This window comes from Leptodactylus fuscus, chromosome 9, assembly GCF_031893055.1.
Source record: "Leptodactylus fuscus isolate aLepFus1 chromosome 9, aLepFus1.hap2, whole genome shotgun sequence".
Lineage (NCBI taxonomy): Eukaryota > Metazoa > Chordata > Amphibia > Anura > Leptodactylidae > Leptodactylus > Leptodactylus fuscus.
The window spans coordinates 28234298-28262044 of NC_134273.1; the positions used below are offsets into that span (position 1 = coordinate 28234298).

The window sequence follows — 27747 nt, forward strand, 5'->3', positions numbered from 1 at the left end:
ATTGTAAAACTGTAAGGGAGGTGAAAAGCATTAAATGTGCATTTCTTTCCTCTCTTTGCAGAAGGAATACTCGCTCCAGGCCAAATTCCATAATGAATATGGAAATCATGTCATAAATGGCTCAGGTAAGAAGATTTTTATTAATACATTATGGATGGATGGATGGATAGACAGACAGACAGACAGACAGACAGACAGATAGATAGATAGGAGATAGATAGATAGATAGATAGATAGATAGATAGATAGATAGATAGATAGATAGATGATAGATAGATAGATAGATAGATAGATACTGTGGTGCAAAAGTTTTAGGCATAGGTGGGAAAATTCTGCATGGTAAGAATGCTTTCAGAAATACAAGGATTATTAATTCATTTTTATCAATTACCAAAATAAAGTGAATGAAGAAAAAAGAAATGTCATTCCCATTGATATATGGTGGGACCCTTGTTCTTTGGAAGAGGAGTCCTGGAAGTGATGATATGGCCCCCACATATATAGCCCTGATCTCAACACCATCCAGTCCGTCTGGGATGACATGAAGAGACAGAAGGATTGGAGCGAGCCTACATCCACAAAAGATCTGGGCTTAGTTTTCCAAGATGGCGGGAACAACCTCCCTGCCGAGATCTGCCAAAAACTGTGTGCAAGTACCGAGACAAACTGATGGAAGGCAAAGGGCAAAGGTCACACCTTTTCTTTCAGGCCTTTTCTTCATTCACTTTATTTGGAAAATTGACCAGAATAAACTATTAACCCTTCTATTATGGAAAGTGTTCTTACTTTGCAGTATATATATATATGTATATATATATATATATATATATATATATATATATATATATATATATGGTGCGGGGGTTGCCATGCAGAGGTTGCCAGGAAATCCAACACTGTAATTTTTGCAAAAACTCCATAAAGCGATTCCTGAAGTAGTGTGAAATAAAGTAGCTAATAAACAGGCAAACAGCAGTATGCGACCTGTGAATTCACTAAGCCTTGGCAACTCGTGGATATGGCACTGAGCTGTCAATCAGCAAGAAAAAACTTCTCGCCCACCAGTCCTGCTATATATATATATTAAGAGGCTTCCCAATGGCATGTAATTATTCCCGTTGCCATAGAAATGGACCTATACTGAGCAGCATTATGAGAACAAGTTGTACCTTGGCAAGTACAAGCTACTGACAGACGACAGAAAAGCTTTTCACGAGCACAAACCACCAGCCCCGACTTCTGCCTTTGTTTACCCAATGTCATTCTTGATGTTCAATGTAGCCGTCCGGCACAAGTGTGTCATTGAGCGTATAGCGTCCGGTCATGGTCAGAGAATGTTTCAGCTGGAAATATTTTCTTTCTCGAGTCAGCTGCAAAAAATAATAGGAAGGCCGCCAAACAAAATACGCCGATACGTACAATCGTATTCGATTCTTTTATTGTGTTGACCCAGGAGACAAAACCAAAGGGGTACAAGAGGTATCGTAGTCTTGTAGGTGTCTCATCCTCATATTAGAGAATAGCATTTATTCTTGGGTCCATACAGTAAGACTGAGGCTCCGCATTACGGAAACACAGCTTTTTTGTTGCAGATTTTGTTGGATTTTTTGAGCCAAGGTCAGGATTGGATTGAGTAGAAGGCAGAGGTATATGAACTTCCTATATATTTAACTTGATTTTTCAGTTTTTATTCAATATTCATAAAGCTGCCCTACCAATGGAGTTGCCCTGAGTACTACAAGCAGCACTTTTCTCTCCACATGTTTCTTGCGGAAACCACACGGACCTTATTATAGTCTATGGGGTCCGTGTGGCTTACTTAGGTAACTGCTTTTTAATGCGTATAGGTTTCTTTTCCGGGGCTCCCCGAATGGAAACCCAAACGCTGATGTGAATCGGGCCTTAGATGGCTGACTATTGTCCCTGACCATGTTAAGGCCTATCTCCGTGTGGTCCATGTGTGCAACATACTAAACAGCATATAGACCATAATAGTGCTTGGTGCAATTGACACCACTGCTTTTGCTACACTGACCAAGAATGTAGTATGTGCTATATTGGTCAACATTTTAAGAACCTATCACAAAATATGTGCTCATGCGGTAATATTCCATGCTGTTTAACTTTAGGATAGTAAATATTATATCTGCACATGTTTGTACACATGTTTATTGTGTATACCATAAGTTCATTGTGGGTTTATACCAAACTTGCCCACTTTGACAATGGTGTGACCTCCTGGAAGAGTAGGCAAATCTTCCAGACTCTTGGGAAGTTTGTGTGTCAGTCATGTCCAAAACGATGGCTTGGCCACCACACGTAGTGCCCCAAGGGTGTGTGGTGATATACAGAAGGGGACATGAGCAGCCCAAAAATTCCTGTATCTCCCCAACAGAATGTTGAAAGTATGGTTTATACCCCAATTGTAACATTCATGTCAAAAATACATGGACAACTGTATCCCACATGCTCTGCCTTACAACAACTGGTTCACCTTTGTGCCCAGTCTCCAAATGGGCATTCTGTTCACCTGTCCACATTTTTCACCATTTACGTGCAGAAACCAACAGAAACCATGTGGACCCCATTATAGTCTATGGGATCCGAATTTTTTTTTTTTATGCGGATTGAACCAAGCCTGACCCAAGTAAGTTCTCATAGTTCTTGCCTCTGGTACAAGAACACAAAACTGCTCTATCCTATCATCAATATCTCCATGCCATAAATAACCATCTGCATCACCTCTTTGATATTTGTAAGTTACCCACATATTACACATTAGATTTTGCCCTGGCTTCCCCATGTCACTTGGAGTTTGGGGGTATCTAGCCTTTACGTCTATGTACCCCAGCATATCTTTGTACAGCAGTTGTGATTCTTGTCTCCATTGTGATAGGATTTCTACAGCTTACCTTGTATCAATGGAACTACACACTGGGACAATAGACACTTTTGTCAAGGACACACCTTGGTTTTATTATTAAGACTATGATGTCAATTACAGTGTTACAAGCCTGGATTTAGGGGAAGGCTATGAATCCATGACGTGCTATTACATGGGCTGTGATGGGCTTCTGTATTAGTAACCCTTTACACCCGTCATTACATACTAGATAACTACTGTAATTGACACCCGATGATCAGGGCATTTTCCAAATTATACAGATCTCATTGCTAGTCATACAGAACAGTCTCGGATGGAATTGTCATCCCTTATTGATTTCAGTGAGTCACTTGTGTATTTGCTGGAAATAACCCGCATATAAGATGAAGAGCTGTATTTTCAGAGGCCTCTATCTTATCTTGGATTTGGTTAAGGATTCTAATTTCTCATAAAACCGATTCAATGCAATATTACAAGTTTATGACATGCTCACAACACCCTAAACAAGATGCAGCTGACATCACAACCACTTGGTGAACATACCGGATTTGGGAGGATGTGTGATTTTCCATATTGGCTAGGCCACAAACCCTTTGGGACATGATACCCTACTTGTACATGCTATGCCCTTTTTGTGTTGTGGACGTACAATATGTTGATCACATCCGTTTTTAATTATGACTGGTAAATGAGGTCCCATGCACACAGGGCAATCCAGACCGATACGCCAGCCATATTTCTCAGCCTGATCCCAGGAATCCTTCTATCATAGTGACCTATTACGCTGAGACTCCCTGCCTGCCTGTGGCTTCACAGACCCATGATGTATATAGTATAAAGTAGTGGCGCCATGAAGAGGTAGGGTCTCCCAGCAGCATAGGTTACTATAGATCACTGTGATGCAAGGACTCCCATCTACTGACTGGGTTCAAACTGGGAAATCCATCCAATGTACAGATCAGATTTTCCAGTCCAGGCTTAACGTACCTCAAGTCAATGTCTTAAAATAACAGAGAAATTGTCCCACTCTTCCAGGCCACCACAAGGTCACCCCTTTCTTCAGGAGCCTAATAGACATTCCAGAAGAATTTGAATAGCCAAACGATGAATCCAGCAAACAAACTCTGATTAAAACGTAGCCTTTATTTTCATAAGTATCCAGAATAAAATATATGTCAGTGTTGGTATTTCAAAAAAAGTCCATGATGGCAAGTGGAAAAGACGGCGTCTGGCTGATGCGTTTCGGAGCGCTCCTTAATCATAGCCTGACGAAACAAATGCAAGTGCTCCTGTAACATCTCTGCCTGTTCGGGCCTCTGCGCCACCCTCTGCTCGCATGCTGCGGCGAAGGAGGCGTGTGCAGTTTGATAATCTGCTTAAAGTTTTTAGTTGCACTGTGTGAACACGGCTCTAGTCCTTAATTGGATTTGCACCACACCCGTCTTCTGCCAAGGTTGCCTCTGTTCATTTAGTGTTTGATTTTGTCTTGCCTGTGATTGACAGCTTTCCTTCCTGTCAGGTTCTGGGCGGGTTCTTCCTCCCCTATTTAGTCTTGGCTCACAGTCACACTGGTGCCAGTTATTGCCTCTAGCTTTCTGGTATCTCTTGCTGTTATTTACTTGTATTCTAATCCTTGACCTCTGGCTTTCCTACTGACTATTCTCTTGACTCCGATTTGGCACTGCATCGCTCTCTTGTTACCGAACCCTGGCTACCTGACCTCCCTTTGTTGTTGTACGTCTTGTCTGCGTTTTGTGTTTCACGTATTCAGGGAGGGATTTTCTTCGTGGTTGTCGCCTATTACCTAGGATAGGGTCTGGCAATAGAAAGGGCAAGCGGGGGGCTTCAGTTTAGGGCTCACTGTCCCTTGTGCCCCTCCCTCCAGGGTTCACCAGCAGCTTCTGGGGAATTATCATCTGGCTATTCCCTAAGAGCTCCTCTATATAGTGAAAATTACTGATTGAGTAGCTGCAAAAAAACAGAAATACAAAGACTGATAATACAACATACAGAGACAACAAAAATAAACATAAAAATTAAAATCCAGACACATACAAACACATATACAATAAAAAATAATGGATATAATATATGATATTACAAAAAAGCAACCTATTCATAGATTGTTCAATACGAATTCTTTATTTAGCCCTAGATGTATTGGACTGGCAACTAAAGATCATATACATAGATCTAGACTACATGTTAGCCCTTACTAAAGATGGCCAAATTAGTATTCATTGCTCATGCGCAAGTTTAAGTCCCTATCATGTGACTTGTATATCCGCAGAGAAAGTTTAAAATGAGATGACAAAACTTGTTGACCCGATATGGATAAAGATGTCAACATCAATAGGTAAGTATGATCAAAATTATATTCTGTTACGTATCTGGTCTTGATCTTACTGGTTCTAGAAATGCTGGACAAAAGATAGATGATTATTTATATAGATACAGACACATGATCACTTTATAACTAGAATGACTGTACTCAAGTTTAGTACTCCTACGCAAGAAAGAAAAGAGGGAGCGAAATGAATAACATTTATGTTTTATAAATGTAAGAAAGGTCACTTTTGAAATTTAACCCCTTCGGGACCCGGGTGTCCAATTTCAGGATCCAGAAGGCTTCCCTTATCCGAACCTGTTGTTCCCAATTTCCATTCCTTTTAGGTTTTAAAACCCTTTCTATACCTTTCAAAGTAAATGTGGATAGATCGCCGTCATGTACATCTCTGAAATGTTTGGTAACACCAGTTATTTTGGTTGATTTTTCATTAGCGATTGAGTATAAATGTTCAGAAACTCTCAATCTTAAAGGTCTAATTGTGCTTCCAATATATTGCAATTTGCATGAAGTACATGAGATAATATAAATGACGTGATCTGTTCCACAATTCATGTATCCATTTATATTAAAGGAATGATCTTGTGAAGCATTAAGGAAAATAGAAGTTTTATCCACATATTTGCAGGTCTGACACCTCGCAGTGCCACATTTATAAAACCCTTTGATATGAAGCCAGGTTTCTGATACAGTGCGACCATCATTGAAGAGACTTGGGGAAAGATGATTAGCTAAAGTTTTGCCCTTTTTTGAGATAAAATTGATTCCTCCTGAAATTAGAGAACTGAGGGTATCATCCTGTTTTAATATCCCTATATTATTCTTTATAATTTTGACAATGTTACTATAATCCAAACTATAATTCGTCGAGAAGTGTAAACTTCCTCTTTCCCTTGTAATGTTTTTGCGCTTTTTAGGGATCAAAAGTGATTTCCTATCGATATTATCGACAATATTTAAAGACCTGTTAATTGACCATTTCGAATAGCCTCTCTCTAAAAAGAGAGAGGCTAGAGAAGAATTGGCAAGTATGACCTAGACACATAGAGGATGGACATCTCAGGACAGAATATCACAAAACGTGTTGTTTTGAAAAGCTGGTCATCTAGTAAGGCACATATCTGGTCATGTCCAGCTAAGAAGAAAGACAAGGAAGTATATATCTGTATATATGAGTGGAGGGATGAATACTACAGCTAGAAAAAGGGAGCTAAGTGGATAGTCTCCTCTTCTTATCTCAGGAAAAACAATCAGAATGTAAAAATTCATATCCTTATCTTCAAGACATTGACTTTGGGGGCATTAATCCTTTTGAGAGTGACATAACTTTTAGGGACACTCTATCTATAGAGCACTGTTTTTTTTCTGCATGCACTACCTGAAGGGCACGTGTGGTATTACTGGTACTGGTACTACTGGTACTACTGGTACTACTAGTACTACTGGTACTGGTACTACTGGAGTACCTGTGGTACTGAGACAAGCAGAATATGAGCAATATTGGCAAGCACATTATTGATGGTAGCAGTAATATGGACAGTAATATGCAGAGCCAATATGTAAGTGATGGGCGGCAAACTCTATAGAGAGTGGTAGCTGACAGTCTAGGCCGTAGACTGTAGAGTTAAATGGGTTATCCATCTTCTAAAAATTCTTGACCATCGATTTTAGATTCTTGGGGGTCTGACTGTCAAGACCCCAAAATATCAGCTGTTTCCCAGAGCATGCACCTCCCGGTTGCTTACTTGCCTTACTTTTAGTGGTGGTGGTTATGAGTTCTGCAGCAGTGTCCTGTCCTACTAAAAATACAGAAAGTGAGTGGCACCCGGCAAGTAAACTATGTTAGGAATTAGGTGCTCTGGGAAACAGCTGATCTGGGGGGTACCGAATGTCAGATCCCTGAGCATCTAAAATTGATGTCTTATCTTAACTTCTTCCTGCATTAACACTTACAGTGTATGTACAAGTTAGGTGCCACCATTCTGGCATCAATTTCATAGGGGCACTAAAATGGGCAGTGTGTAAATGTCAATGCACCCTAATGTACTGAGACATCCATGAGTAAAGCTTGAACATCCATACTGCGGGGTCTGTCCTTATTACATTTACAATGGCTTGTTACTACAGGAGATGTTGGGCCTACAGATGCAAACGGCCCCAGATCTATATCCAAGCAAGGACCGACCATGCTTCTCTTTAGCAAGTACAATGCAAACTCCTTCCACTTGGTTAAGCCCGGGTTCACACGGGGTTTTATGTTCTGGAAACTGAGGCGGAGTGGGGTAATAACAGCCATACTGATCCTACAAAATGGACGAATCTATCACTCTGATCCTCAAAGCCTATTGTATTACCCTGGGCCAACCATACTGAATTTGGGAAACAGTAGAGGAGTCATTTACTCCGGGCACCAGAAGTTACAGCAGTGAATAGGGGAGCGGCCTACGCCATTGCTTTTATGTAAAATTATATATTTTTTTTTTTAGTAGAAGTAAATTAGAAGTTAGGTGGGGGGAGGGGGTTCACTTTAGTGGTTAATTCTGATTTTATCCCAGACAATCCCTTTAAGGAGCGTGACATAGGTTAATGCCCCATGGTGCAGTAGCCCAGCATTTGTTACTGCTATGGAGAAGCATCGAAAAAACCGTTGTGTTTTATAGAATCAGCAAAGTGAATAGGATTACATTAATTTCACCCACACATTGCAGAAAATCTGCTGCAGAAGAGATGCGTCTCTAAAAACACGGGAAATGTTCATTTTAGCTGTAGAATCGCGAGCGTTTTAATAGGGGAAGAAACGCAGAAACATTATCGATTATAAAAAAAAAAGACCGCACATGATCAAAAAAAATCTGACGTTTCGCCAATTGTCACCCATCAGTCAATCGAAAATAAAAGTGATCGGCCCAATTTGGTTGGTTATTTGCCATTTTTCACAGACCCCGGACAGTTTAGTTTTTTTTATGCTGACGGTGATTGATCCGACCATTGATTGCTCGATCGGCCGCGATGCATCCCATAGTTATCTGTATGTATATGACTTAAACGGTCTGTATAAAAAGACAAACAAAATATCGATAAAATGCAATGAAATACATAAAATTCCTGTACTTTTTTTTACAGGGCAACAAGAAATGCAGAAATAAAACTGTGTGTGTGAATGAGTCCTTATCAGAGATTTCAGGCAGTGTCTGTGGCTGCTTCAGTATTGGTAGCTATACAGTGTGCACATTGCGTGAGCTGTATACAGCAGTATACAGTCCTGGAGGTAGCTATACAGTGTGCACATTGAGTGAGCTGTATACAGCAGTATACAGCAGTATACAGTCCTGGAGGTAGCTATACAGTGTGCACATTGAGTGAGCTGTGTACAGCAGTATACAGTCCTGGAAGTAGCTATACAGTGTGCAGATTGTGTGAGCTATATACAGCAGTATACAGCAGTATACAGTCCTGGAGGTAGCTATACAGTGTGCACATTGAGTGAGCTGTATACAGCAGTATACAGTCCTGGAGGTAGCTATACAGTGTGCACATTGAGTGAGCTGTATACAGCAGTATACAGTCCTGGAGGTAGCTATACAGTGTGCACATTGAGTGAGCTGTATACAGCAGTATACAGTCCTGGAGGTAGCTATACAGTGTGCACATTGAGTGAGCTGTATACAGCAGTATACAGTACTGGTGGTAGCTATACAGTGTGCACATTGAGTGAGCTGTATACAGCAGTATACAGTCCTGGAGGTAGCTATACAGTGTGCACATTGTGTGAGCTGTATACAGCAGTATACAGTCCTGGAGGTAGCTATACAGTGTGCACATTGTGTGAGCTGTATACAGCAGCAGTATACAGTCCTGGAGGTAGCTATACAGTGTGCAGATTGTGTGAGCAGTATACAGCAGCAGTATACAGTCCTGGAGGTAGCTATACAGTGTGCACATTGTGTGAGCAGTATACAGCAGCAGTATACAGTCCTGGAGGTAGCTATACAGTGTGCACATTGAGTGAGCTGTATACAGCAGTATACAGTCCTGGAGGTAGCTATACAGTGTGCAGATTGCGTGAGCAGTATACAGCAGCAGTATACAGTCCTGGAGGTAGCTATACAGTGTGCAGATTGTGTGAGCTGTATACAGCAGTATACAGTCCTGGAGGTAGCTATACAGTGTGCAGATTGTGTGAGCTGTATACAGCAGTATACAGTCCTGGAAGTAGCTATACAGTGTGCACATTGTGTGAGCTGTATACAGCAGTATACAGTCCTGGAGGTAGCTATACAGTGTGCACATTGTGTGAGCTGTATACAGCAGTATACAGTCCTGGAGGTAGCTATACAGTGTGCACATTGTGTGAGCTGTATACAGCAGCAGTATACAGTCCTGGAGGTAGCTATACAGTGTGCACATTGTGTGAGCAGTATACAGCAGCAGTATACAGTCCTGGAGGTAGCTATACAGTGTGCAGATTGTGTGAGCAGTATACAGCAGCAGTATACAGTCCTGGAGGTAGCTATACAGTGTGCACATTGTGTGAGCAGTATACAGCAGCAGTATACAGTCCTGGAGGTAGCTATACAGTGTGCACATTGAGTGAGCTGTATACAGCAGTATACAGTCCTGGAGGTAGCTATACAGTGTGCACATTGAGTGAGCTGTATACAGCAGTATACAGTACTGGTGGTAGCTATACAGTGTGCACATTGAGTGAGCTGTATACAGCAGTATACAGTCCTGGAGGTAGCTATACAGTGTGCACATTGTGTGAGCTGTATACAGCAGTATACAGTCCTGGAGGTAGCTATACAGTGTGCACATTGTGTGAGCTGTATACAGCAGCAGTATACAGTCCTGGAGGTAGCTATACAGTGTGCAGATTGTGTGAGCAGTATACAGCAGCAGTATACAGTCCTGGAGGTAGCTATACAGTGTGCACATTGTGTGAGCAGTATACAGCAGCAGTATACAGTCCTGGAGGTAGCTATACAGTGTGCACATTGAGTGAGCTGTATACAGCAGTATACAGTCCTGGAGGTAGCTATACAGTGTGCAGATTGCGTGAGCAGTATACAGCAGCAGTATACAGTCCTGGAGGTAGCTATACAGTGTGCAGATTGTGTGAGCTGTATACAGCAGTATACAGTCCTGGAGGTAGCTATACAGTGTGCAGATTGTGTGAGCTGTATACAGCAGTATACAGTCCTGGAAGTAGCTATACAGTGTGCACATTGTGTGAGCTGTATACAGCAGTATACAGTCCTGGAGGTAGCTATACAGTGTGCACATTGTGTGAGCTGTATACAGCAGTATACAGTCCTGGAGGTAGCTATACAGTGTGCACATTGTGTGAGCTGTATACAGCAGCAGTATACAGTCCTGGAGGTAGCTATACAGTGTGCACATTGTGTGAGCAGTATACAGCAGCAGTATACAGTCCTGGAGGTAGCTATACAGTGTGCAGATTGTGTGAGCAGTATACAGCAGCAGTATACAGTCCTGGAGGTAGCTATACAGTGTGCACATTGTGTGAGCAGTATACAGCAGCAGTATACAGTCCTGGAGGTAGCTATACAGTGTGCACATTGAGTGAGCTGTATACAGCAGTATACAGTCCTGGAGGTAGCTATACAGTGTGCAGATTGTGTGAGCAGTATACAGCAGCAGTATACAGTCCTGGAGGTAGCTATACAGTGTGCAGATTGTGTGAGCTGTATACAGCAGTATACAGTCCTGGAGGTAGCTATACAGTGTGCAGATTGTGTGAGCTGTATACAGCAGTATACAGCAGCAGTATACAGTCCTGGAGGATGGAGCTGGCAGCAGGGGAGGCTCCGGTACAAGCCAGGCAGGCACAGGTCACGTGACTGCTGCTCTCGTAGAAAACACTGCGGACCAGTCAGAGCTTTGCAGTTCCCCGTCAGCTGCAGGCAGAGCTGGGTGTGTGCGGGCCGGACAGCAGGGGGCGCACTCATGTCACAGAGGTGGTTTGACCGGGTGAGGGTACCCGATACCGCGGGCACCGGGATGCACAGGGCCATGCTGGTCAAGTCCGGTAAGTGAGGGCTTCATTGTGTATTCAGCTCCCAGCCCGGCTATAGGGACGTGTGCAGGCAGGGGGGCTGCTGCAGAGGGAGCGGGATGGACAGCTCAGATTCCAAGAGGTTCTGCAGCAGCTTCCAATGCTGATCCCTGTGTGGTGTCCTGTAACCTGTAGCTTCTCTAGGGGGTGTGGGACTATAACAGCTGCAGCAGGGCTTGCTTGGGGTGTTAGTCTCACATCAGCCCCTATCAGTCCTTGGCTTGCTGGGAGTTGTGGTGTCACAACCACTGCAAGTCTACAGAGTGCTATAAATATGCATTATATTACTATATATATGTTAAATATATATTGTTTGTGTGTACATATATATTTATAGATATATATGGTACATAATGATTGCAATGATCAATATTTACTATGCTAATAATGAATCTGCATGTGAAGACAGGACAGATTCTGAATAAATCCTTGAGATGTTTGTTATACCGTATCTGTCTCTGAAAAGCTGTGTTACAAACTATACTGTATAGTTTGTTATAGGTGCCACAGGTTGTCACCCAGCTTTCTTAGAGTCTGATAAACCCGGTTACTTATGTTCGCATATCGCTTCATGATTATACAAATTTTCCATTCAGGATTCTGTCAAAGTAGAATTGACAGTGTGGGATCTGGGCACTTCTGACAACATGACGGAAGATGACAAGTATACTGGAGTGGGAATCCCCTCTGAAAGTCAGGACCAGTTGGTCTTGTGCTTGTGGTCTCCGTACAGTATATACAGTACATTGTTATACCTGTATACTAACCATAGACCGAACACGTGTGACCCTGAGGCGGCGAGTCCTTGGGATTTGTGGGTCAATTTAGACTCTTCTTTTTCAGTTTTATTCATTGTTTTTATTGCAACTTGTACCTGACAATCTGAACAGAGGCGAAACGTAGCTCAGCGCGGGGTACAGGAGCTGTCATCATTGTGATCTGATCATTCCAATGTATTTTATATCGGTCTCACCAGAAGAATAGTTCATAGAGCAATTATTATATTATTATAGGTATCTTTATTATTATATATTATTATTATCTTTATTATAGATATGTGATACTTATAATATATATATGAGTTTTATGTTGCAGAAATATTGCTATTTGTAAATTGTAATACATTTTTTTATATTACAGTTGTATACGGTATATATAGTGTAAGATATATACAGTGTACAGGGGTCTGCTACAAATATATATTTTATTTTGAGACACATTATGAAAGCGGAGGTTTAGAAACTCATTGGTCCCAGAGATATTATCTATGTATTCCTATATACACAGTTCAATTTACAGGGATCTGTCACCTCTCTGACATGTCCGTTTAAGTAAATTCTTGTATAATTCTGGAAAATCATGTCCGAATAATTTTGCATTATTCTGTTCCTCTGTTATTTCTCCTAGAATTTATGAATAAATTAACAATTGTGTGTTGCCATTCTTCTTGTCAATGGGGTGTGTCCTTACACAGTCTGGCACCGATTGGACTGAGTGAGACAAATCACCACCAGGTTACACCCTGTTGTCAATTTATTCTTAAGATTCTAGGAGGAGAAACAGAGGAATAGTAGGAGAGGTGATAGGTAGTCTGTAATGCAGTTATTCTGGACTATACACATTTAAAGGGATTGTCCATCTCATTTTTATTCAGGATAGGTTATCTATAGAAAAAAAAAAAATTAGAGGGGTTCTGACACCCGGAACCCCCTGCTGATCCAGGGGCTGGAGTGGGAGCACAAGTGCCATGACCCATTTATCACACACTGTTTGTTTCATAGTGGCCATGCAATGTAATTACAACCGTGTCTCACTCGCTGTACTGTACACTACACGGCCGCTATAAAACAATTGGTGTGAAATATAACCTGAGAAGGGGTCACATGAGCACCGCAGCCCCTTCAATCAGGTGATCTGCAGGGGTCCTTGGTTTAGGAACCCCCACTGAACATATATACTTAACAATAGGTCAAAAATAAGATGTACAATCCTTTTACATAAAACATGGTATTGTGGAGCACATATCTAATAAAGTTGTCAAACTGAAGTATCACAGGCTACTGCATTTATTCAGTTCCTTACGGGCTGTGGGCGTGTCAGAGCCCCTGAGCTCTGAACTACAATTCCCACAAGCACCAGCTCTCGAGTGTGGTATAGTAACTGCCCACTGCACTATTGATGGCCCTTCCAAGCAGCAGTTACAGATCTACATGTATATTCTGTGTTTTGCATGCAAGCACAGTTCCCAAGCAGCAGAACAGCCAGCGCACATGTGTCAGCATTAGCAGGTGGTATACAGTGGGTGGCTAAGAACACTGCAGATCTTGGGGTCATTGAGGTCCCAGGAGTCACACCCACAGTAGTCGTCACTCGCTATGATGGGAATACCCCAATTATATGTGTAATCTGAACAGTACTTGTAGACAATGCTTATAAGAAAATAGCTGTATTTGTATCTTACTGACTGCCTACTACTGTCAGACTGACTCATGCAGAGGCCCAGCTATCTCCTAATATCCTCTGTAATTTACCCACCCCTAGTTTTCATGGCCAGGGGTCAATAGCGGAGGCTGGAGACCTCACCTATTCCAGGGATCCTCAGCGCTGCTTGTCTTGGCTCCAGATATATTTGCTCTGTAATCTCGGTATATCTTACACACATTACTTCTAGTGTTTTCCTTGGGTCTGTTCTTCGGTTCTTACGCTGATAATTCTGCTGTAAACATCTAAATCTTGTTTTTGTTATTTCTTCTTAAATGAAACCAGGCGTGATCTCCATTGCCCTGGATTCACTGGGTCATTGCATTACAGTGACACATCACTCATTTCCTCCTGGATAACATGGAGATGACGTGTGTCATATTTACATCGGGAGCTCGGAGCTGGTGTCAGATTGTGTGTTTATTGCTCCCGCCGCACCGCGCTAGACAGGAGATATGTTGTGAAATAGACATGGTTATTTCTTTATGGTATTTTATTGTGCTCACATTCATCTTGGATCTCACCTGGGCCAAGGTAAATAGTCGTCTTCAGTAGGGTAATTGTGGAGATTATGCAACGACTAAGGGTGAGGCCAGATGATGCCGGTACCATAGCCACAGTCCAGGCCGGGATGGCCAAGTGAAACATTGCATATGGACATTTCTTTGATACCGTTGGTACAAATTTGCTGGTTGCTTCTTAACATCCTTTAATAAGCTCCGCTCCACTGATTCTGACACAGTTGGCATTAGTTCTCTAGACCTTACTATTCCTGAGCAATAAGTGCAGTTAGTTTTGGTGCCTGCTATGCCAATTAGTCTCTCTACTGTCAAGTGGGTGGTGTACAGGTGCCACTGCTTACAGGAGCTCTGTACACTATATGGGGCTTCCAGGTTGCGTGATGTGATGGTGCCTGAAACTGCAGCCTTGCAACCATTCACTTGATATTTCTGGCCATATATTTAGTGTATGGTTTCTGGTGGCTGCATCAGCTGATAAGTTGAGGTGTTAAACCTCGACCGATCTCATGGTGATGTCTTATGCTGTGGTCATCTACACAGTGTGATGGCCATTCGTTGACCAAAATACATGGCATTGTCCATTCAAGATGATGACAATTTAGTGTGCATGGCCAGCTTTTGGCCCCGTGTAGCAGGCTAGAGCCAAAAAGTGCTGCAGGAAAAACTGCAGCAGAAACGCGTTGTGATTTTTCCTGTAGTGCTTTTCACAGAAAGTTTTCACAGAAGTTTTAGTCTGCTTCCATTATACCTATACAGAAATCGTCAGAGTCTCCGTAGGTATAATTGACATGGGGCCCCGGCCTAAAGGGATTTCTCAGGACTAAATTGAGGATCTATCCTTAGGCTGGGTCGTCAATTAAAGACGGGGTCCAACACTTGCGCCCACAACCGATCAGCTGTTTGTAGAGCCCTCTTCAGTACTTACCAAGCACAGCGCCATACATATTTACTGAAGTTGTGCTTGCCATTGCAGCTCCACGTTTTCTCTTGAGACTGAGCTGTGATCAGGCCATGTGACCGATGTGACGCTTCAAACAGCTGGTCTGTGGGTGGGAGTCCTGGGTGTTGAACCCCCAAAGATTTTCAGTCGATTCCTAAAGATGGTCTGTTCAATTAAAAAATCTGTTCTATGCACAAAAGAAACTAAAAGCCATAAAATAATTTTGCTAAAATACATTTAATTCTGTATAAGAAGAACATGGAGAAATCTAGAAATATATAATATGTATTACTTGTACTAAAGCCCAAAGTACACCATCGTATTAATAATCGCTCGGCGAGGACACTGCGCTGTAATATTAAATCTCTGGTGTTGTTGGAATTTGTCATATCTGATCTTTTGGCTGATTCTGATTCATTCTGTGATGTTTTTTCATAGACCCATCTGTTGCTGATAAATGCTGCATAGTCTTAGGCCGTTCGTTTCTCATTTTTTCCTTTTGAAATAGAACAATCTGTTTAGTAATTTTAGTATTTTCTTTTCATTTGTGCGATGGAAATATATATAGTATATAATGTATACATCAGTATTGTGGTTAATATAACATTAAGGGTGGCTAGAGTATTGGATCTCAATTCCAAGAACCCACGTTGGTAGAGGGATCTAATATAGTTAAAGGGGTATTCCATCTGAAACATTTATTGAATGTCTCTAACAAATATATAAATACACACACACACACATATATATACTTGATAGGTGGAGATCTCGCCCCAGGGTCTCTCACCTCACAAGTTGTTTCTCCATGTTGCCTTTAACTTGTTGCAGAGCATGGGCATGTATACGTAGAGCCTGGTAATATAATGTGGGCAGTTTCTGTGACTGACAGTTGTCTACACAAGAGGTTTCCCAGTTTGCACTACCCCTTGCTGACCCTGGTCAGTCGGCGCTCTCTCCTGCATGATGAGGATCATCAGTACTGATGGAAGTTGTTATTGGCATTGGATGAGGAGTGAGCGATGAGTATGCTTCTCAGTACTCGCTGCTCTTGGGCCTGACTGCTACTTCTTTGCGCGGATTGATGGTGTTACTGTGGCGCCTGAGGGAACAGGAACACTCAAAAGAGAGATGAGCACTGAGAAAAATACTCACCGCTCACTCCCTAGGCCTTATATTGTGTTGGGCTGAACTGGGGGCGTTATAATGTCTGGAGGCTGAGCCTGGGGTACAAGGCATTGTAATATGTGTTGGACTTAAGAGGGCATTATATTGTGTTGGTGTGGAAGGGGGCTTTATACTGTGTGAAGGTCACAGGTGGACACTATACTGTTTGTGGGGGCACTAAAGGAGACACTATAGTAGGTGAAGGGTATTCTAATGTGTGGAGGCACTAAGATGGCCTTATACTGTGTTTAGGGGGTTCACCCTCTGGAAAATTCTACATATGCCCCTGGTGACTGTCATGAGTCTACTTACTGTGACGGACAATGTTATGGGGGTACTAACTGTCAAATTTTTTGTGCACATGCCTACTGTTTACAAAGTCAGACTGAGGTTTACTTGGGCCCACCTGATAAAATCATTCTGGGGGTCCATCCCCTAAGAAGTAGTTCATAATACCCTTCAAATATGGGTGTCTTCTGGTTGACCTTTCTTGTGTGGGCCTTCGGAAGGGTCCTCTGGTACTCAGGTGGGCCAGTCGCACCTCATGCTTATGCAAATGTTAGTAATCTCAGCCTTTATTTGACAAAATCCTATGTATGCTATTGATGCCATGTCAGACTTGTCAGCCGTTCCCCTTTCTTGAAGCAAACTTTTATATGTAGACATGAAAATTGCAACACTAACAAACCATATAAGTGGTTCAGAAGGTTGCAGTTACACCAGGGCCCAGCCACAGTTGAGGAATTTAGGTGTCCTGGAACAGATCAGGACCTGGGAACTTCAAGCTTCAACTTCTAATGTCGGGTGTTGTCATGGGCGCAATGAAAACTCACACCCCCTGTTTTACTACATTGCAGAATTTCTTGCAACCAATAGAACATTGAAATATCTGAAACCATATTTTCCTTGGATGAATCGCTCACTTTGCTTCCCTACACCCACATAAGTGGCTTCAAATGACTCCCTGAAGAGCGTTATAATAAGCTTAGCCATGGCACACTAAGTTCACTGAAAACTGCTTGTTCCACTTGCCTGGCTTCATATTATCTGGAATATATTAGGTGTTGATTTTAAGTTTATTTTGCAGCAACTTTACTGTTTCCTTGCTCCAGCGTTGGCACTCCATAGACTTGCCTTGACACGGCATCTGCTGAAAATTACATTTGATAAACCAGGAATTGGTCATAAATCTGTCTCGTAAATCTGTATAGTAATGGCCAGTTGTGTGTATATATCTTTTTACAATGCTACCCAAGTCCCTGGTCCTTCTCTGCACGAAAGTGGCTACAGTGGAGTACTGGGCACCATCAGAACAGGAGAGATGGGGAATTGGTAAGGCGAGTATTGTTTTGGTTTTTTTACTAATGAGTCGCAGAGAATTTTGCCCACCTGAAAACTGGAAATGGAAAAACTGCTAGTGGCGGGGCGACGTAAAATAAAAATGAAGTCATATTCGTCAAATCCCAAATTTTTTCTGCAGTGATGTCACTGTTTTTGCACATGTGGCTGCTGAGGTCAGGTGATAATATTGGTCTTGGAAGACTTAACACTTCTGGTTTGGCCTGGACTAGCAGCGGAAGGAACAGGGGCTGTGCTGTAAGAATGGAACATTTTTGATATTTTTCTAGCCCTGGCCATCAGTGGGGTTTTTTGTGGCTCACTTTTCACATTGCAGAAAAAATGCAGAATTTTGAGTCCTAGGGAAGCGAGTGAGATTTTACATCCACGCACAGGATGAGATTTCAGAAAGGCTACGGCCACGCATAGCGATCCCAGCTAAAAATAGCTGTGTTAAAATTAATGTGCAAAAACTTCACTGTTTTTTTTTTTTTTTTGGGGGGGGGGGGTTGCCTCCCCTCGTATAAGTCAATGGGAAAAACAAAGCATTTTTTTCCCAACATTTGGGGAGGAGATTAAATAAAACCCCATTCACTTTGAGGGGGCTGTAAAATCCATTGGGTTTTTTTCTACAACATTTCTGCAAAGGCCAGGAATGCTGCATTTTTGTCCTTTGCAGAAATGTTGCAGAAGAAAAAAACAATGGATTTTACAGCCCCCTCAAAGGCCAGAAATGCAGCATTTTTGCTACAGAGGCCTGAAATAGGCCTTAAGGGGTTGTCAAGGAATTAAAGTTATCATCAAGGAGGCCAGAAGATGAAAAAAAAAACCCTGTTCCTCGTGCTCTGGTGTGCCCCAACCCCTGTTTTGGCAGAAGTCGTTGTGACCCCTTAACACTCATACACGTCATCTGTGACATCCCAGGTCCTTTCCTTAGGCTCCTTAAGCCACTGATTGGCCTCAGCAGTCACATGTGGCGAGGACTTCCACTGAAACAAACACCCAGGCGCCACTCCAGTGGACAACGGTGGGACACACCAGATCATCGGGGACAGGTGAGTATGTTTTGAGTTTTTTTTCACCCTTCTCGGCCTCCCTCCTGTAATTCCTGGACAACCCTTTTAGCTCCTGGCTAGACTCCTTTGGGGTGGCCTGACCGTGAATATTCAACTGGTGTCTAAAATCTGTCTCCTGGCTCAGCAAAGGCTACTGACTCAAACTCCTGTTTTACACTGTACTCGGCTTTTCAGATAGGCTGTTTTATATCAGCAGAAGCCCTCCATAGGCCAAACAGGGAGTGCTTTGTAAGCTGCATTGTTAATTCACTACCAGCAACTCAACCACCATGGAGAAATAGGAGTTTATCGGGTAAACACCAAACATGTAATGAAGTAAATGAGCCTTGATAAGGGATCCCAGAAAATGACTTCCATGCCTATTACTGTATTTCATGCTTATTACATCCTAAGGTTACTTCAGAGATCAGTTTCAGCACCGATTTTGCATTACGGTAAATTTGCCACCTTTAGAGGAAATCAGATATATGAAAAGTCTGATATGAGTTGATTTGCTCACAATTTTTTCCTCCAAATCAAATATCCGAAAAAGACTACAGCGACAGATAATAAAAGCACTCGCTATGGAAACACAATTTTATGTTTAATATCACTGATGAAGATAAGAGCACATTTCCTGGGTTCATAAAAAGCAGATTATACCTGTTGTCTCAAACATACTGAATAGCCACGGATTTTCTTAAAGGGAAAGCTCACTACTACTGATGATCTAAGCCTATACGATGATCACTTGGGTTCTTCTTAGCTATGTGTTTGCTCTTGTACAGTTACTCCTGGCAGTATTGCATATAAACAAACTGAACTGGTTATAATGGAGCTGCATCCGCATCTGATTTCTCTTCAAATTCCATCCCTGTGGAACTTGCGTCAGAAAGCTAAAGCTGTGCTTCAGCTTTCTGCCACGGCTTTGGTTACTGATCATCCTCAGATACAATACGGGTTTTGCGGCATGATCAAGCAGAATTCTTTTTTTCTGCATACAAAAATGAAATTCATTACCGGTAATTCATAACTACCTCCAATTGAAAGCAATGGGAGGCAGATTACAGCCAGAATTTGTAGCTGATTTTGAAATGGAATCCGGCGCAAAATCTGTTCCAAAGGCCCCAAGCGCAGAACCATAGTTGTTATCAGTATATTGTCCACAATTGGGGGTAGTATACAGACTTATTCATCTCTATGGCGCCATATGTATGTCCATAGTTTATACTGATCAGTGTCTGAGTTGGAGAAACTAATCGCAAATTATATAGCATGTCTATTATTGTCCATATTTGTGGCACTGTCTCACAGATACAAATGTAGGGGGATCATACAAGTCTATTTGCTTGTTGTGATTTTGATGAAATACACGTTGCGGATCAGTATTTGCAAAGAAAAAAAAACCATTACAGTAGTGTGCATGTAGCGTTTTAAGAAGTCATATCCATTATTGGCTCTGTTCACACTTTTATGTGCCCGACATTAGGCCTATGCACGTACACTGAAGGCAATAACAAAGTGTGACCAAAGACATGTAAGTCCATACTGATGCCAAGAAGGAGGAGGTCCTGACCCTCTTGCTCTTTAGTTATTCACCCTATCCCCAGCATTAACACTAGATGCGGTACATCTGACATTCCTTACCAGGCGGTTGTTTAAATAAACATCTTAATTACCTTTCCCAAGTCACATACCAGTCATTCCTCCTGACCCTATCGAGAACATGAAAAGTAAACTTCAAATTCCTGCCAGAAACATATTAGACTTTCAGGTGTGGTTGGGAACTGTTTACATCCTTGTATGAGCGGAGCAGATTGGAAGTCCAGATATTATACTTATCATATATATGGTATATTGATGTAAGTATGGTTGGTATTCGCCTTGACGTATGTAGATGTCACAATGTATGGTAGAAGAAGGAAGCGTGTGAATAATATAGCGAAATAGAATCTCGCCAGGTTTAATGTGATTTGCTGATGGTGCAGATTAGATGTATATTGTGGTTGAACCTGACGGCTCTGCTGGGACTGGCTCATAGTATTGATGGACTACTAGCTTTACCCCAACGGAACGTGGCAGATGTTGGGGAAGGAAAGGGATGGACATGTTGGATTTCAGCATGCCTGATTCTTTTGTTCTTGGAAGATAAGCTGTCGACAGAGGTGTCTGGCAGCGGCTTTCCCCACTGTCTTCCCAACACCTCAACCAAGGGGATATGTACTATCTAATGTGTAAGGTCTGCTTAGTGTTTGGTGCTGCAAAATGGTTAAATGTATTTAGGATAAGTCATACATCAGGTCACTCCTATGGAGTGTAATGGACATTGCTGCACATAATAGTGATAGAAGGTCTCTTGGTGCCCATTCAGATGTTTCCCCTCTACACCCGCACAACCTGCACGATGAAGCTGGCATTCAGTATGATAGCTGTCTGATGGACAACTAAATGTTATTGCCTCTGTCTTTCTCCAGTGATACCCAGATCGTCATATTCTTCCACCTAGACCACATATCTGGTGACTGGTTACACACATCTGACTTTGGCTTCTGTAGCATTATAAGGTCCTCAGACACCATGTTCATTTGGTTGTACAAAAATAACATCTATCTCCTTTTTCCTCCTTTCTGACTTGCTGGTTTGATGGCCCCTGTGCCCCCAATAGATGAATCCTCAGAGTTGGTACCCTATTAGATATTAGGAGAGCTTTCATTAAGCTTGCCTATCATTGGAATAGACCATCAATAGCAAATTGATATCAGCCTGATCCCTAGAAAGCCTGCCGACTAGGTGTCTGGCACTCGGTCAAGTGCTGTGGCCTCTTCATTGTTTGCATTGCTGCATCTACCTGCGTGCAGTCTAGTGGCAGTACAGGGTATTGCAGCTTTGTCCTATCCACTTGATCAGCTCCTTCAAGCAGCCGATTGACAGATGTGCTGAGTCTAAGACCATCACCAGTCTGACATTGATGAAACCAAGAAGTGAACTATAGTCTCACACAATCTCATGAACATGGTAAAGAGGACTTGAGTGAGAGGAGGGTAAGATTTAAGTCTTCAGCAGGCGATGGATTTGGGTATATGATGTAAGTGAGCACCTTGTTTTCCAGCACATGCAGAACTACAAGTCTCTGTAAGCCTTTTTTGTCCTCATAAATCATAGTCAGGCATCTGATAACTGAGCATCTGTTGGGGACTCGATGCCTTCCGGGACATCTTGTTTGGACACATCTGGAGAGCCATATGTTCTCTATCTCTGTTGTCATTTTTTGATCAACAAAAATGAACAAAAAAAACCTAAGTATCGGCGAGCGGGTTTTGCTTATTGATGATGATTGACTCTGCACAACGTTTCTTGGCAGCCAGCATCGTGTGATGTCACTTCTCATAGGCTTGCCTTGGAGAACATAATGTATGACCAATACAATAGCTGCCAAAAATGTTGTTTGTTTTCAGCTGAAGTGCTGCACATCACCTACAACAACAGTGGCGGTCCAGTAGGCAACATACAACATTTCTATTGACTTCTGTTTATTGCTCAAGGAAGGCATCCATTGTGTACATCGCCACTTGTGTGGTGTAAACTTCTAAGTATGCTTACTTATAAAAACAGTGCCACACGTGTACACAGGTTGTATCTGGTATTGCAGCTAAACTGAATAGGATTGAGCTGCTATACTAGACTTAACCCATTGACAGATGTGGTGCTGATTCTGGAGGAAAACAAGTTTTTTAAGGCCTTCTACCTGCAGTTTCTTTAGTGGTAGACTATAGATGTTCATACGATTTCTACGGGACAGTGCTGACTATCTGTGTATGGGACAGTGCCGACTCTTCCCTAATGGCCAATGTCAAAGGAAAGCAGGGCCATGCGTATTGGATTTCAACATGCCCAAACCTCTTGTTCTCTAGGGAGGCCACCGCCCAAGATGTCTGGCAGCTTTTTCTCCTGTCCGTATTGATAATACATGCACCTTTGTCTAATCCAAACATGCATGTGTATGGGGGAGTTAATGGGGTTGTCTAGAATTTGGAGAAACCTCAGGGGCGACGGTAGTTGGTCTAAAAGAAAAGAAAAATTAGTCCTCTATCCCCGATGCTCCATTGTCCAGTCCCATTCCTGTTTCCCTTGCTGGGGAGAGACCATTGAAGGTTCCTGTGGGCAGTGGTTGGTTTTGGCAGTCATGTGATCCTCATGACTTTTAGCACTGCAAGCACCAGCACTTGAGGGAAATGGAGCCAGAGCGGTCAACAGAGTACTAGGGAAAGGTGTGTGGGTCTTTTTTTATTCTTTTTATTTTACAACCACCCCAACTCCCCCTGCCCCTAAATCCTGGACAGATCCTTTAAGAAAAATAGTCGTTGGTTATATAAGCTATTGAAGTTATATGGGCACCTATATTCCTCCATCCACAGTATTTTTGCAGTGTTATCTATAGTCATATATATTGTGGTCTAGATGGAAGAGGATCCTCTGATTCATCCATGGAGAGGAGGTTATAAAATATCAGGATACCTCTGCTCAGACGTGATTGATATTATTATCGATTCCACTGCAACTTGTGAATTTGTTCCTTACTGTGAAATCTGCCATTCTCTTGATAGAAGAATGAGGAGGAGGAGGAGGAGGAGGACGATGCTCTTGTTCACTTACTAGCAATTATGTAAACAGCGTGATGAGCTGAAAAGTGCTGGAGAAATGTCACGTTGTGAGTTATGTTAACCCTATCTGCAAGAATGACACTCGAGGGAGAAATCTCAAATATGGTGACATGGAACGGATAGCGGCAGGCCTAGAGGAGAAGATCACGTCCCCTGCTTAGGCATCCTGCCCTTGTACATACATATATATATATATATATATATATATATATATATATATATATATTGTAAGCCGATGGTTGGTAAGGTAATGGAGGGGGTGTACATCTCACCCAGACTACTCAGGTGGGTGAGATGAGAAAAACTCCAGGAATGTTTGTTCTCATCAGACGACTTTTGTCTGCTGAGCATTTTGGTAAATGCTCAGTATTGGGCTGGATTTTTAGGAATGGCAGGTAGGTTGGTAGTGGGACCTGTCATTCCACCCCCCTCCAGTCCACACTTTGGGGATGTTCCGGCAGCGACTCAGCTGCAGAGAATCTCCTCATCAAGGAGACTTAAGAAGTCAGCTCCAGCAGCAGACTGGGGGCAGAGCTTGGCTGGAGAGCCAACAGAGAGGTCATATTTTTTGGAGCTGTGTCCTGAATGATTCTACTGGCTATTGGATTTCTGTTATTCTAGGTGAGGTAACCTATTCTATGTTTAGTTAGAGCCTAGTCGGGCAGGTATTTATTTTTGTATTATTTCCTTTTGTTGCTGCACTACCTTTTTGAGTGAAAATAAACTCTACCTTTGTTTTGGGCTAAAAGAAAATGGACTGGTGTGTCTATGCCACCCCACCTAGAAACCCCAGACCCTGACAATATATATGTAAGTACTAGCATCTCTGTTTTTAGGTCATATGGACATTCTGTGGTACAGTCTAGGGAGTAATATTTGTCATACCCATAGCAGCTGGGGGTGCAATATAGTTGTGTCAGAAGAACCACCCAAAAACTACCGAACCAGACTTTACTGATCGTGATCACAGAACATAAACAGAAGTTGACATTGACTCCATTCTCCAGTGCTTGGTGGCTGCTTTCCAGGTGGGACCACCATGATCCTAAAAAGACATGAGAACTTCTGTTTTTAAAAATAATTCTCGTGATGGTGGAACTCAGAACTGTCTAAATAGCACCACACCTTGCCACAACCACAGTTCAGCCCCTACACCTGTCACAGCCATACGTTACATCAGATCAGAAGCCCTGAGCCAAGCGCTGGACCTCTTCAGCTCTTTCCTCAACATGTGGAGGCAGATTCATTGGGGAGATTTATTAAAGGGCACTTTCAGTTGAAATTAACGCTTCATAAATGACTAGTACAGGAGAATAGAAGAAACTTTGTGATACATCTTATTAAGCAGATCTGTTTCTTCTCCATTTATACAACTGTTCTCCTCCTTATTTTCAACCTGACTGCTTGATGATCAGAAACGTCCATATCCAGCCTCACACACAGAGCTCTGTGGAGAAGGAGGAAAGGATAGAAGACAGCTAGCAGCTGGTTATTTGATTTATGGCCTCATTCTGTGCACTAGTAGCCTCTTATCTACAGCCTAGCAGTGTTAAAAGAGCATAGTGTATTTTCTATCACCCTTCACAGACTGCTATGTAGAAAGTAACTCTGCCTGAAAAGTAGAGAAGAAAACCTATTTCTTTTATAAGATATAGTACAATGTTTCCTATATTTACCTGTACTATACAAAGTTGTTTTACCTGGAGGCACGCTTTAAGCCTTGTACACCATTTTTGCACAAACGTTTGCAACTTTTTTTTTTTTCTTTTTTACGCCACACTTTTCATTGGCCGTGGTGAGGGCATGAGCAGAGCCACCATCCCCACCAGATTTATGATCATTTACGACAGCTTAATTGTGTAAGTGATTCCTGAAACCTATGCCAGCTATGATTTGGTGTAGATTTCAGTGCAGGTTCATTGCTCTGCAGAGGATGTGCCTAAGTTATGAGGAGGAGTATGTCATAAACGGAACGCCTTGAAGACACCAGTCTTCATAAATCTTCCCCTTTGACTTCTGTGAGTCCATCTTCAGCTGCAGAGGGAAACCAGTGAGCTTCTTCCCTTTTGTTTCAGTTATCGGTAGGAGGCCGGGAACCTTTGCTCTGTAAGAATAGATTCTGTTCTGCTGACAGACTCTCTTTGAGACGGTGTTGAGGCATGGAAGATTTGTTGCATTTGTTGTGACCATTCCTTACATCTGAATGTGCAGAAACAACCGTATTCACATGAAGGGAACAGACTTTCAGATACAAAAATCTCTACAATAAATCTCATGTGTGAACATAGTCATGGACTCCAGGAGCCCTTTAGAGGGTACAGTAGAGTTTGCTGAAATGTGAAAAAAAAAAGGGTGCTGAGAGATGGAAGCCGTTGAATCGTCCAATTTTAGACTATTCTGCTTCTCGCTGGACTGTAACTGTATAGCCCACTTATCTCGCGAGTGCCCTCCCCACTCCTCTCCTCCCTAACACTACCATCTGTGCACATCCTGCCAAATGTTCATTTTGTAAGCGCCGTCTCTGCCAGCTCTATGGAGTGATATTCCTCGCCAGAGCGGCCGCTGCCATCTCTGTAAATCATATTTACATTATATTAATGACATTTGCATAACAAGGCATTATACAATAGACTTTACTATCAGCTGGAAGGTAAATGGCTCCGTATCACCGTGACATGGATTTCATCGAGAATCATCAGATTTCTATTTTTTTCCCAATGATTTTCTAGGCTGGTTGTACAAACCTATGGATGTGAATTGACTTTCATTTACTTTGACATATTAATATTAAAATAGATAAAACAGTCGTTTTTTGATGGCTATTTTGCGTCCATAGGGCACCTTTTTTTTGCAGTCTTGAGTCTATGGGGGGTTGGAGGAGTTTATCAAGACCAGCACTTAGTACCTCAGGTTTCATTCACGACAGGGCGCACAACTCAGACGCATCCTCCAGTGGGGCTGTGCGTCTGCGCAGACATCTACACCAGCTTAATAGATTTCTGCCATAGATTTTAGGGATCCTTTATGCTAGTAAATTGGTGTAAAAAGTCATAAAAATGACAGGTTGACCCCCCCTATGCCATGTCACTTACGCTAGGTTCACACTAGTGTTTGGCTCTCCATTGTTTGGGTCTACATGGACCCACATAGACTATAATAGGACCTGTTGAGTTTCCTACAGTTTTATACTGAAATCCTCCTTGCAGGACTTTTCTCTCCAACGATTTTAGGCAGAGTCTCCCATGAAGACTACAACGTAGATTTGAACCTTTCCTTACCATGTCCTTTTTGGGAAACAGGTGAGGGTGAGGAGAAAAAAAGTCAATTGCACCAATTTTCTCACTTTTATAACTTTTTTACACCACAAAAGTGTAGTCCAATATTAATATGACTCATGAAAAACTGACAGACATAAGACATGTTCTAATTTTTCATGGATGGTTCCTTAGACTAAATGTAGATTTTTTTATTATCATGTGAATAAGATCTAATTTGTATAATTTGCACCATGTTAGAGATGCAAAGACTCAACCCCAGTCACCCTAAGGAGCCCAAGTGCTTTTATGATCAAATCTGAGCACAGGGGACCATCCATGAGTCAATTTGGCTATGAAAGATTGTATTGACTTGAGAATGTAGACAAGACGAAGATATTCTCCTGCTCTGTCCATTTCAATGGGAGCATTGGAGATAGCCAACTATTTCCGGCACTCCCATTGAAATGAATGAATTGGGGGCACATCTGTATCCACTGCACTGCAGCTCCATTCTCAATGGAAGTAAAACATCCGCCCTACTCAGAGTCGGAGGGATCTGCTATCCTATGAATAGACCATAAATACTTGTCATGGTGTAACCCCTTTAGCAATATAGTCCCCAAGATCTTACTCAAAAAATGGTTACTCGAGAACTATGCTATGTGTAATATCTGAAGTTATATAAATCATTTGTACCTTGGGTATATTTTCTATTTATTTCACATATTGTGTATTTTTGGTCATGTTTTGAGTAGCCTACAGGTCATCCATATTCTCTGTATACCGTATTGTCTGAACATCTAAACAAAAACCTGAAGATGAATGACGTCAGCCTCAAGAATCCTTGGGTTTGGACCAGCGTCCTGAGGTCTTTGTCCAAGTACCCCACAAGTGGCTTATTAGAAAGACGTCTCAATACAAGCCTCCGTCCTTATGGTCTGTAGTCATTCAGAGCTGCTGGAGTACATAGTGCAGGCAGAACCAATGTGCTTAGCCAGCCTCATGAGAAATGTTCTCTCTTCA

General features: G+C 42.1%; 1 protein-coding gene across 2 annotated transcripts in view; it reads left to right on the forward strand.

Annotated features, from left to right (window-relative positions):
* The window catches only part of FAM107A (family with sequence similarity 107 member A), an 82922-nt gene that overhangs the window by 41349 nt on the left and 13826 nt on the right, over positions 1-27747 (forward strand). The window contains exon 2 of one of the 2 annotated variants that reach the window (XM_075287933.1): positions 62-125. In XM_075287933.1, coding sequence (XP_075144034.1) covers positions 62-125 — 64 coding nt within the window. Of the gene's footprint in view, positions 1-61; positions 126-11150; positions 11281-27747 lie in introns of those variants that run through there. The other variant, XM_075287934.1, reaches the window with a different exon arrangement.